Below are 13,444 nucleotides of genomic sequence, written 5' to 3' on the forward strand. Positions count from 1 at the left end.
ATAAAAGTAAAAGTTTCTATTCATGCTTAAGTTTCATCCTAAATTCAAAATACCTTTAGACTTAGATGTGATCTATCATTGATTAGGCACTTTTCGTCTGATGTTGCTAATGTAAAAAATTACAACAAACATAAGCAATAATCGCTTTTGATTTGTCAAATAAAGTAGAAAGTTTATATGAGAGGGCGTTTATTTCGAGGTTTAATCGCCGAAAATATGCAAAAAGTAGTGATTTTCTTTAAAATACTGTTTTAAAGATTTTAAATTTCAGCCTGTTATTTCATTTCGAATTTAAAATTTATAAATGATTCGAGTTTTGTTTGAAAAAAGAAAAATATAAGACAAATGTTATCCAGGAATAGCTCGCATAATGAATTATTCATTAACTTGTTGATACCTAAACAAACAAGCACACACACATAAACACACAAATAAATAATTTCATAAAAATGATAAGTTTGATTTTTTTCTTTTTGCTTTTTTGCTTTGCTCTAAAAATTGAATTCCTCCCGTCGATCTTTAATTATTCATTGTAAATAAAATTATGCTTACAAAATTGCTCTTTTCAAGAGATTTATTTCTTAGAATTAACACCGTTCACATTACGTTGTCTCAATAAGATTAGGGAGAAAACTTTTTAAATTACAAATTGATACAATTTTTTCAATTTCCATTATTTGAAAAATGTTCGAAAAATATTTACAAAACAATAGGGATGAGTTATGGATAATAAAAGGAATTCTCGAAATCTTTGTTGAATTTTGTGCAAATTTTGCATCGCTTTTTATTTTAATTCAAAAAAATTTTTTTTGAAAAGAAAAAGAAAAAAAAAAAAAACTATTCGGCTTTTCTACGAATACTTTGATAAGCAATCAATGAAAAATCTTATGTGTTTTAATGGCGCTCACTTCCTTGGTGGATACATACCGAAAACCAGTTATTTGCGTCCTCTTTCATTCCTTATGTTTTGCTTCAAATTTCGAAAAATCCACCACATTACCACTAATAATTTTTCTTTTAAAAATAATTTTTGCAGTTATAGTTTGATTGTGGTATGTTACATTCAAATTCTTTTTCAAAACAAAAATTTTTTTTCAAGCTTTGAAACACTTTAATACTTCGTATTGAAGTGAAAAGTCTTTATCCAATGTATTTCAACGTGTTTTCACCCAGTTTAAAATCAATTCTTCCCACTACCAAATATCTGAGCGTAAATTTTTACATATTTTGAATGTTTTGTTTTTTGTTTAAACTTTAAATTGTTCACTTTTGAAGCAATGAATTTTCTATGCATAGAAATCAGGACAAACTTTAAATAGCAATTTGAACTGTGATGTAACATTAACAGAAAAGAGGAGAAGAGCAGAGGTTGTCATCTTGGAATAAAAATTTATGGGTAATTAACAGGTAGTATTCATATGCATAATTCACTAACGATAAACTATAACTTAGCTTTGCTAAGGAACTGAATGAAATCGATTTCACTTCTAACTTTTATGTCATCGACTGTAACAGATAATAAATGTCTTCAAATATAATAACATTAAGACATTTCTTCAAAGCAATATTTGTAGCAATATCCATCATAGTTCATTTTGTAAGATTGTAAATTTTAAATTCACAAATTTATCAATGAATTTATAGAAATTTATTCTTAAAAGTAATAATATCAAATTCTTTGTTTTACTTGAAGAGGACTGCTTAAAAATTAAAAATCCTTAATATCTGTTATTTTACATTTGCAAATAATTTATTTTCCATTATGCTATCTTTGAAAACATTTACGGAATCGCTTATTCATTTAAGCTAATTGAATTATACCAGAAGATAGAGAATTCGTTTTATGGTAGTAAATGATAATGTAAAGAATGTATCATATCTGATCATAGATGATGGCAGTTTGTTTGCGACAGTTCATTTTAAATTTGCTATATTTCATTTACGAAACGAAATGATACAGCCATTTGCTAATTATGGTGCAGAATAATCGATTCTTTTTTTTTTCATTAATATGTAAAGAAAAGATTTGATTCCTTCGCTTCTTAAAAAGAGATTTATTTCCATGCGCTATTGACACATAACAATAACAAATAAAATAAAAGTTAACAACCTCATCCACTCCTTCAAATTAATTAATATTTGCGCCAGTTCGTCAATCCATTTCATTGCACAAGCAATGCGTAATAAACATAAGATAGTAAATTCACACTGTAAAAATCATTTTCGTTCAGTGGAGACATTTTCAACTAAAAGTTATTAGCAATTTACACACTACATGCGATATTTCTCTGAATCATATAAGTTCTCAACAAATTTTTATGCGCGTTTTAGAAAATAAATGAAAGAGAAAGGAAAGTATGGAAGTATAAAATGGTTCACGGTTGTTGCTTATTCTTCCCTTTTGTGTTATTTGATGAGCTGTTTCCATAGAAGCGCTAGAAAGTCATTAGCAAATCATTGAGTAATTCCAATAAAAACTGTTCCTTTTATTGCTTAATTTCATATTGTTTATTTGTTCTATAATACTAATTTTGGAATGGTTAATTAGAAAGTGAATTATCTATCAGTAAGTGGCATGTTGCTATAAAATCATATGTAAATTTACAAAACTTACATCGTTTTGCGTAATATGTCACATTTGTCGCGTTAAAAATAAAATAATTCACTGTTGCAGCAGTTTGATATATCAAAGCATTTCCGAAATGACAGCACTGACGGCTCGCCGTACCAGCTTTAAAGAAACAATAGAGCATAATGCTTTACCGGAAAATATCAGTAGACGTGCCGTAACACAACAACAACGGCAACGCATTATTGATGAAATATATCCGGAATTGTCACTGGATCAAGATAAGAAGCATAAAGTAAAGCTACAATACAAAACACCATCACTACCTGCTACAATCGAAGATGCTTGTGAAGATGAGGAGGTCAATAATTTTCGATTTTCTTCAAATCTAAAAAGATGAAATTTAGATGTGAAATTCAAAAAGAAAAATTCATTTTTTTTACAGTCAGTAGCTATAAGCAAGTGCTTCTCTTCCACCAGAAGCCTTGACGGACGTTCACCATATGCTTTACCGCCAGAAGAACTTTTCCAACACAGTCTCCTCACAAATCAGGATTTATTCTCTAATCCTATTATGAGTGCAAAGTTCGAGCATCGCCCTTTAAGATCGCTTCGGACGATAAAAACAACCCCCTGGCTGTCACGAGGATTTAATGATTCTATCATACGGAACAAAAGATCACTCTGTAGGTTCATTATAATACATTCCCTGAAAAGATAATCAACAAGTCAACCTTCATTCTTCCATCTCTTTTCACTTAACTTTTTAATATAATTTAACTCTGTGGATCACGGTGTCTCTAGAAGTACTTATAAGATCAGAACTTATTCAGATTTGCTTGGAGAAAACACTGAGTTGTAATTCCAAATCTTAATTCATTTTCATTTATATTAAAATCTAAAAATCTTGATAAAAAGAACGTCAAATGTAAAAACAAATAACTGATTAAACTTTCAGCATTACTTGGTGAGCGCCCAAGTAGCGCAAATTTTGAGTCACTTTCTGCAGACTTTTTGGATTTACCACCAATTCCCGAAACTGTTCCACTGAGGAAGATAGCAGAAAAGGAGGGATTAAATTCCGACGATGAAGAAAAGGAAGATGAAAATACTTACGAAATACTCGTACCAGAACATTCCAATCCCGACACATTTGCTTAAGTTGCATAATTTTTTTCTATTATATTTATTAAAAAAAATTTTTTCTCAAAATAATGATGAAATTCATGGCACATTTTGCATATTTTATGTTAAGCAAATCAAGATATCAACATGAATTCAGTAACTTGCTCAGTTTTCTTTCTTCTTTTACAAATATTCTAATGTAATTATCTTGTGAAAGTCTGTTCATACCATTTACTAAAACTATGCGTATCAAAATACGGAATAAAACACATTTATCAAAATCTGACTTTAAAGGTGGACTTTTAAAGTAGCAGTGAAAATAATAAGGAAATTCTTAAGAGATTTTTAAAATTTCAAATCTTTTGCGCTTTAATTTCTGATTCAAAAATTTGATAAAAGAAAACATTGGTGTGGTTTTACATAGCATAGAGAAAAAAGATTGATTTTAATGCATAATATACTTTGTTCTGTTATTTCGTTACTACGTGTGATCATTATGTATATAATACAATGTAATTTATTAGATATCAACCTTTCAAAATAGCACCTATGTTTGTAGTCATTTTTCTGAAATTGTTTTAGTATTTATGGATATTTCACTTAAAAATTTTATAAAGAATGAACGTTGATGCATTTTTCAGGTTCCAAGGAGACATGAATTCATTTGGCACTTTAATATCATTTTGTTTTAAATAAAATTCACCTTCAAAATCTGAATAATTTCCAGCTTAAATTGCACAACTAATAAGATCTACCATCAAAAAAGGAGAATAACAAATTTCTTAGTTATGAAATGAAATGAATATCCTAGATAAAAAATAGTACATCCGAAACTGTCCTTCAATCGCATCAATATTTTACTATTTCACAACTGAGGCAAATTCAGAGTTCATTTTTAAAATTAATTCATCTGCTGACCCTTCTGTCACAGCAGAAATTGTTTGGGAATTGAAATTCAAAAATATTGCACTTAAAAAAATATATACTGCATGAAAGTGTAATTATTACAAATATTTTAGTGTGATATACCTGAAAAACAAACAGAGCGAATCAGATTTGGAAACAAACTCCTTAACACCTATTTTGCATAATTTCATTTCATAACTGAATAAGCAGTTTAAATATGAAGAGCAAATGAAAATAACACAGTGGATAAGACACTCAATTATATCGCTATTTCAAATAATTTGGTGCAATCTTTACAAATTCTTATATAACTTCCTTTTCCTTACACTTAATATATTTTCCTAATACGGAAGATATTTTGACTACAAAATCAACTGGAATAGAATCATGAAAATCAGTTTATTAACGATATTAATCGGAAATATCTCGGAAAGATCTATCTTTTGTTTTCTATCTATTCCACCAATATTTTTACCTCTATTGAGAGATATGTACTACTGTATCCATCAAACATCAAACAGTCCCTCTTGCCTACTTCTCCTTTCTGTCTTATCTACGTATCATTGAGGAACCTAATGAAATACAATCCATCGATATCATTTATTATTACATCATGGCAAAACGAAAAAGACACACATTAATAGTATATAAGATAAAACAAAAGAATTTAAATTTAAATCTAAGCTACTCATTCCACTTAAATTATTTTTCGCATTTCATTTCACTGTTCGTATCATTTGATACAAATGCGACGAAAGTTTGTGTAAGGTTAGAGTTCATAATGGATCAAGGTCAGAAATGAGGGTCATCTAGGTGTTTAGGTATTCTCGGAGTGATTTTGAGATATAGATGTGATGGGATAATTTGAGGAGAAATTTTCAGACAATTCCAAACAATAGTATGATCGCATTATATATTAACCGAGGAGGAGAAGTGGTAATACATCTGAAGAGATGCAAAATTTGATCAGAAAACTATGAAAGCTTTATGAAGAATGAAACAGAAGAGGGTAGAAATAAGTGCAGGTTAACTGCGTGCCTCATTTTGCGATTGGAATAAGTTTTTCATTGGAGAAGGGTAATTATTAGAGAAGCACTTATTGTTTCGTTCCGTATTTCTATTTTCTTCAGTTACATAAGATGTGTTTTGTATTTGCACTTCTGTGAGATAATCTATGAGGTTGTTGTCGAACATCCTGTTGATTGACATTCTGGACAACTGATATTCAATTAACTGTCTGCAATGTAAAAAGATAATCAAAGAAGAGGGAGAAAGACTGATTGGATTTTTTGAAAAGCAGAAATTTCATTAGCTAATTAAGGTAGGGAAAAAAAGAAGTTGGCTGCACATTGTAAATAGTCAGCGGTCATGTCTTCGTTAACTTTTGTTTCACTGTAATCAGTTTTTTCATTCTCAGTAATAATAACATAGCGTGATTACAGTTTTATATTATTTGAAGTATTTAAATAAGAAACTCATCTTCTGTTAGACAGATATGCGTAACCTAAGGATGTAATATCATTATCGACGTCTTTTAACTAATTTGCATGTTTTCTTTGAATAATTGTTCGACATTTATAGAGAAAGATTTATCTTAATGTTATTTTTCAGTTTTTTTACTAATTTTTTAATTGTGGAAATTAACGATGGAAAGTATCGTAAATTCGGTAAAAAGTATAGCCCTCGATGTGGGTCAGTATTTAACGCCAGTGCTTCGGGAATCAAAATTCAAAGAAACAGGCGTATTAAATCCTGAAGAATTCGTTATTGCCGGCGACTACCTTATACATCATTGTCCAACTTGGTCATGGGGTCAATTAGATCCTTTAAAGTAAATTTTACTCTTGTTTTTTTTTTTTTTTAAAATGCGCCTCTGAGTCGAAAATCTAGCAATTTCATATAAAAACCAAAATTAATCACTTTTTTACACCTCTTTTTTGTTGTATTACTAAAATGCATGATATTTTCATTGTTTTTCTAGTTGCTGAAAAGGAAGCTTTTAGTTATATGAAAATTTCTGAACAAATGACATGATATATTTCGCCGTACTTTTATCATATAAAGTTTTTTACATATATATTAATATTTCAGAGCCAAACCATATCTACCTATAAACAAGCAATTCTTGATCACACGTAATGTGCCGTGTTTTAGTCGATGTGTGGATATGGAATATGACTCATCACAAGAAAAGGTGTTTTATTTGAATTGAAAGGAAAAACATCTGTTAGTTCTCTTCGTATATTCATTAGCAACTTTAGTGCTAAATAATAGTAAATTTTTTTAAGGTTGATTTTTTTAAGGTTTCCTTTCCTTATATGTAATTGAGTCTTTCTAGTGTGCTGTTAAATTTTAGTCCTAGTCTGCTGTTAAATAGTGTTTTTAATGTTTGCTTTTTGTTCATGGGTTAATTTTATCCCAACAGTTTTCAGGAATATTATAATTATTTAGAGCTTGTTTAAATTTAAATCTTATAGATACTAAAAAGTAAAGAGTGGAATGATGAGGGTGATTTCACCAACGTCGAGGATGATGAAGGATGGGTTGATACGCATCATTATATATTAGATGCTAGTCAGAAACCTGCATCGATGTTCGAAATACCTCAGATGGGATCTTCTGAGGTTCGGATTTTTATGTAATGTATACAGGTACCGTTTTAAATTGTTTAAAAATATTAGTGTTACTTTTAGTCAAAACAATCGGACGAACCAGAGGATGATGGTGGGCCACCAGTAGACATGGATGCGTTTGTTGCTGAGGGTGGTCTCGAGGAAAACGATCCTTATAGGTAGTTTTTCAAAAGATTTTCTGAAATAACACCAAGGTGATATAATCCAAATTTTTTTTCTTCTATTCTAAATTTTTCTAGTAATCAAGGTTTTCAACTTTTCTCTAAATATATTTGTCAGAAAACTTAGGAAAGATATTCAAGATTTGTTGAAGAAGAGAGGAATCAGACCGAAGGTGACACCGACAACGTTTTGCATACACGTACTTATGATCTTCACATAACTTACGACAAATATTATCAGGTAACTTGGATTTTAATGTTGTAGTAGATGGTAAGAAACGAGTTTTCAAGAAAACCTTATTTTGATTATAGGTTATTTCAGTGTATTCCATTTTTTTTTTTTTTTTGCCCATAATAAATTTCTTATTGATCATCATCATGCAATAATTTATATAACTGGATTTAAACATCCGATTTCTGCCATTTTCATTGAGCAATTTCAACATTAGTGACGGTTTACAATTAAGTTCTTTATTAATTGCTCAGGTACCTCGTCTTTGGTTGTGCGGATATGACGAAGACAATAAACCACTTACTGTGGATAAAATGAGCGCAGATTTTTCGCAGGTTTACTTGTTTCTTAGATTTTTAGATGTAAAATAGTAACAGTATATATATATATATCCCTTAGTACGTTTCCCATATATTAACTGTTAGCTACCTTAACAGTTTTCGGCATTTTTCAAATAAATTTCCATGATTTAAGGACCATATTAATAAGACTATTACAATGGAATCTCATCCATATTTTCGCACTGCTATGGCTTCCATCCATCCTTGTAGACACGCAGAAGTAATGAAGCGTCTTATTGAGCAGCTTGCTGACTCGGGAAAAGAATTGAGTGTTGATCAATATCTCCTTATATTCCTCAAATTTGTTCAGGTTATTTTAAAATTGTTCATAGATGAGTTGATCTTTGAATATACATGGGTCTAATTAATCAGTCTTGCTCTAAATAAACTAATCAGAAGCTTGTATCAAATTAATTAATTGAAAAGACTATTTATCAGCAAAAATGAAAAAAAAAAAACGGTCGATATTAAAAAATAGATTTTAACTTTCTCATGGTTTATAATTTTATTTGATGTTACGAAAAAATAAGTAGCATGAATTTTAGGCAGTGATTCCAACAATAGAATATGACTACACAAGAAGTATCCAACTTTAATTCGATTAATTATGAAACGATGGGTAGTTTCAAGTTGGCTGCTATTATGAAAATTTCCAGTTGCTCAGTTCTATCAATTTTGAATTTCTTTTTCCTTTCGTGCTGATTGTCACACTTTAGGAACTTTCATAATTCATAAAGTATTTATTTGTTTGTTTCTCCAGAGGAAAAGAAATTTTAAGGGAAACCTTCAGAACTAAGCTTCTTCGCTTATTGTTTTTACTTGTTGGAGTGAATTTCTATGAACTGTTTTTTCTTCACTATTCACCTCTTTATAGTGCTTACTTGGTTACATTCTTCACCTGTAATATCAAATACAGAGCTTTTCATCACAAAATTTTTGTTGTAAATTTTTATTTTGGGAGGATTCATGTTGGTATAAGACGATATGTAAAATAGCTTTATAAATTTTCAATAAATGTCTGTTTGTTTTGCTTCTAAGAACAAAAAGTGAATTCGAAAAGGAAGGGAAGAGATGCCGCTATTTTCTGTTTTGACTGAATAATTTTTATGATATTTGTGATTAACGACGTAAATCTCAGGGAAATACTTTTCCCATGTGGAAGCTATGAAGCTAGAAACTCTGGAATTATAGAAAAATGGGTAATGAAATAAACATCTCATTGAGTTCTAGTTGTTTTTTAAAGTCATAAATTTTAGCATTAGCGTTTAGAAGCCAACTAAAACAAATTGAATATTTGTGATAAAGAATTATGCGTAAGTTTGATTTTGGCATTCCAGCAAATTTCTATGTTCAGATTTGTTGAGGATTAAATCTGAATTGACTATGCGGATCTACTTGCTTGTTTTGTAGCGTGAGACAAATAAGTATGATTTAATAGAAACCATTATTAACCTGTTATTTAAAATACGGAAGTTTTAAATACTTTGAACACTTGCTGGCTGGTATCAGCTACTTACTTTTTTTTTTTAAAAAAAGTGCTGGCGATGACTTTGTAACTATAAGTAGTGATCATTAAGCTAATGAAATTTACTTGTAATTTAATTGTAGGTTTAATGACTGTATTAAAATTAATTCACTCTTCCATAACTTTTGTATGTGTTAATAAGTTTTCATACGCTCTGTACACTTATAAAAAATTCCAATAATTCATAATTCATTGAATTCAAGTATATGTAAATTTCTTGATCATACTAAAAGGAATTTAAACTTTCGTTGGTAAAAATTGCTAGATTGTTATTTGTTTGCGAGAAATTAGTAAGATATCAATCAGATAGATATAATTAAGACAGAATTAATAAATAGCTCAATTTTATCTTTATACTGTTATCAATTTTCGATAATTTAGTGCAACAGTATGTGCACGAGGACAAGTATGTGCACGGACATGACGATCAGTGTTTAGACAGTAATCATGAAAACGATAAATGTGTTCTGTTCGAGCGATCAGTGATCTGGATTTCATTTTCAATTTCTTGAATAATTGAATGCATTCTGTTTTTATATCTATTACAAATGGCCATACTTTTCTTCTGTTTTTGCTTTGTGTAAAAATGTGAAAATTGCTTACGGAAAGTTTCGGAAGATTTTTCTGGATGCTATACAATCAATAGTAAGGCGTTTGGCTCTCCTTTAGGCTAAAGTAGTTGCCATGTAATTTGGACTATATGAAATTACTGTCAAAATTTAGGCGAGGCTTGAAATATTGGCAAACAACTAAATGAAAAATGAATAGATAAATAATATAAATTAATAAAATAAGTATATAAATTAATGAAATAACATAAATAATCAAATATATGTACATAAATGTTAAACTTCACTGTTTTATAATTTTTCTAATTTTGCTGGAAAGCTTTGCCTCTGATCAGAAATCTCTATCAGTATAAAAAGAACTCATAAAAAGTAGAAAGTGATAGAAAAAGACTAAAAATTTTCTAAAAAAATTTTTTTTGGAAGTCCCGTTTAAATTTTCTGCACATTCTCAAATTTAATAATTTCCAATTTTATTGGAAAGTATACAACTTATCTATATTTTTCTTCCCACGCTAATATTTTATCCATTCTTTCTGTCTAATTTTTAATTTCATTTTTAAGTTGCCATGAAATTCTTAAAACCTGTCAGTACGTATAAAAAGTTGAAAAAAAGGAATTCCAAATCATGATCTACTGACAATAGAAATTTATTCTGTTTGAATGTCAATCAATATCACTCAAAAAAGCAGATATTCAAAAAGCAAAAATGACAATCTCCCGAAAAAGTTAATGACATTTTCACCTCTCTCTCTCTCTCTCTCTCTCTCCCTCTTTCAGTCATATCTGGACAATTTATGTCTTAAAGTTGAATCGAACAACCCTATGCCAACTTGGAAATTCACTCTTCTATATGCATTATATAATGATGTTCGATTTTTTTGTGAAACTGTAGCAGATTTTAATTGCAATAGAGATTTAATTTATATATTTGATAGAAAGAACAAAATTAAACATTCCATTTCATGAGATGAGAGCTAACTGATGACATAACTGCCAAACGTAGGTGTCTCCTGGTTACATGACACGCCAGTAAATTCGAATACCTTTTGCTGAGTGTTCCGATACATCCACCTTTCTGGTGCTACACACTCTATCTGTATCATTTCATTTTATCAAATATTATCACATATGGAATAAGATATTAGTAGCTCTCTCTCTCTCTTTTTTCCGATTAATTTTAATCAATCAAAATATGAAGAAAAGAGACCGAACCTTATTTGGATAAAGTATTTTTAGATTGATAATCCTCTTAAAAAGTGATAAATAGAAGTAATTTATAATAGCTACTAACTGCTAGCATAGCCACCGTTAGCTCCGTACTGCTGCTGACAACAGGAGTCGTTCCACTGATAACCTGAGACTTTATCTAATTGACCTGAAACAGGTGACAGTTACTGGTTAGTAAGATGGCAAAACACTCTGATAGATGATGAAGAATGAAATAATGGGACAAACAAGGAGCACCGTTGTCGCGGGACTCCTGGAACAGACCAGTTGAGCGAATTGTAGACAAACTCTTCTCAAAAAGAGATGTAGTACTGATCACTCGTCTAAGCCAGCTCCGGTTGCTTGTGGAGGCCGCCTGACTTGTGCCGGATTCCCCGTTGTTATCATTGGACAACAAACTGAAATCTTCAGTCTTTCTCTTTTTATTCTCTTCCTTGTACTTTGAGATTTTAATTTCTGTAAATTTATGTTAATCATTTCTTAAGATGGTGGTAGTCTTAACTATTGTATTTGAAATCAGACAAATTTTTACAAGTATAGAAACACTGTTCGTTTCAAAGGTAATTTGTTAGTAAATTTAAACGACTAAATAAAGTGGTAAATAGATTAAGTAAACAAAAAGCCCACGGGGTGCAGTCGTAGTTGTTGGTGGTATTGGAATGCATCCTTCCACGATACTGACTATGTCCTTCGATAGGAACACAATTGTGAGGAGGACTGTTGTTGAGGAGCAGACAACGAATGTACTTCTATTATATTTGAAGTTCAAGGCCGCCTCCTTTAAATTACTTAAATTCTCTTCTTGAATTATCTACTGGAGATTTTTATACCATATTGTCTGTTAAAGGAAAAGCTAACTTTTGATTTTTTTTTTAGCATCATTCATTGATTTTTTGTAATGAAAAATATTTTTGCGTTTTGCAATTGCGAATTGTAAACAAAAGAAAGTAACTTAGGTTAGGTTAGTAGTCACATTGGAATACTTTATAATTACTCAATCATAGAGCTATGATGATAGATAAAAGAGAAATTTCGAAGTTAAAAAAATAGCTAGACGATGAATTTAAAATGCAATTCAAAGTGATATAATACAACTTGATATATCACATGATTGGGTCAATTTCATCAGTTGCATCTTTGACCCAAATATCTAAAAATTACGTCCCACCATTTTAAGGTCACTGCTGATTCATTTTATAGGATGATTTGACAGATTTAGGATTTTATAGACAAAACGAAATGCTTCACCTTCTGTGCTTTCTTTTTCTAATCAAATTTGAGTGAAACATTTTTATTATCATTTTATCATAGTCTAATTTGAAGAAAAAAAAAATATATATATATATTGCGTATATAGAGAGATCTTCATACTGACACTGATCTTTCATTTATTACTATCAATGAAGTACTTCCACTCAATAAAAATTGTCATCTCTTCCGCACTAACACCAGATAATCGAAATCAGACGGAATGTCTGAGCTACGTTTGCTAGTTTCGGGATAGTGACGAATGTTGCACATCAGAGATCCACGTATGTCCTTGTACCAAGATTTTCCGAAAACTTTTGTCACAATTTTCATCAATAGTGTACGATTTAAATTCTGATTATATTTATGCCGTGTTAATTAAATTTCATTCAAAAAAAAAAAAAAAAAAAACAATTTCACGTCTCAAATATTAATTCACCAGATCTACTAAAAATATATCGGAAACTCCAAAATTTGTAAGCTTCCGATCTATTAGCAATAAAGCGATTGGAAATACACCCGATATGTTATGTGTACATACTACAGTTAACATCGAGAAAGCCTTCATCATATGATGCCCACCACTGATAAAATTGCATTACTATTAAGATACTTAACATTGTCATCCACTTTTAATCTTACAATATTTTTGATTCGACACAACTCAACTTCGACACTTCATAGTACGATATAGTCAACTAATATACTTGAATATTTTATAAACAGTACTGTCTTCAATACAGACAGTGTTCCGTTGACTCATTGTTTTTATGTCACGCATATTTAAGATTAGAGCACTTTATTGAGTCGACACTTACAACTCGAAGTTAGCCAATACGATTTGAAAATTTCATATTAGACGTTAAACAAAAGTGACTAATGAAGCTGTAAAAACCATGTCTTTTTCA

General features: G+C 30.1%; 3 protein-coding genes across 3 annotated transcripts; 2 read left to right on the top strand and 1 right to left on the bottom strand.

The window, feature by feature from the left end:
- Window positions 1-2,702: 2,702 nt before the first annotated feature.
- Window positions 2,703-3,730, top strand: Bm1812 (Uncharacterized protein; the record flags this gene model as incomplete). The annotated part of the gene is made up of 3 exons (XM_001900806.2): window positions 2,703-2,930; window positions 3,015-3,255; window positions 3,528-3,730. 3 exons carry the CDS (start codon window positions 2,703-2,705, stop codon window positions 3,728-3,730), a joined length of 672 nt encoding a protein of 223 aa, XP_001900841.1.
- A 2,516-nt stretch (window positions 3,731-6,246) lies between these two features.
- On the top strand, window positions 6,247-8,563 carry Bma-atg-3 (Autophagocytosis associated protein, C-terminal domain containing protein; the record flags this gene model as incomplete). Its single annotated transcript, XM_001900805.2, has 8 exons — window positions 6,247-6,431; window positions 6,692-6,794; window positions 7,078-7,224; window positions 7,294-7,391; window positions 7,536-7,635; window positions 7,881-7,961; window positions 8,101-8,277; window positions 8,513-8,563. The coding sequence occupies 8 exons, from the start codon at window positions 6,247-6,249 to the stop codon at window positions 8,561-8,563; spliced, it is 942 nt and encodes a 313-aa protein (XP_001900840.1).
- A 2,512-nt stretch (window positions 8,564-11,075) lies between these two features.
- Window positions 11,076-11,953, bottom strand: Bm9814 (Uncharacterized protein; the record flags this gene model as incomplete). Its single annotated transcript, XM_001900804.2, has 4 exons — window positions 11,076-11,155; window positions 11,353-11,436; window positions 11,526-11,686; window positions 11,916-11,953. 4 exons carry the CDS (start codon window positions 11,951-11,953, stop codon window positions 11,076-11,078), a joined length of 363 nt encoding a protein of 120 aa, XP_001900839.1.
- Window positions 11,954-13,444: the final 1,491 nt, after the last annotated feature.

This window comes from Brugia malayi, assembly GCF_000002995.4.
Source record: "Brugia malayi strain FR3 genome assembly, contig: Bm_v4_Chr2_contig_001, whole genome shotgun sequence".
In the NCBI taxonomy this organism is placed as follows: Eukaryota; Metazoa; Nematoda; class Chromadorea; order Rhabditida; family Onchocercidae; genus Brugia; species Brugia malayi.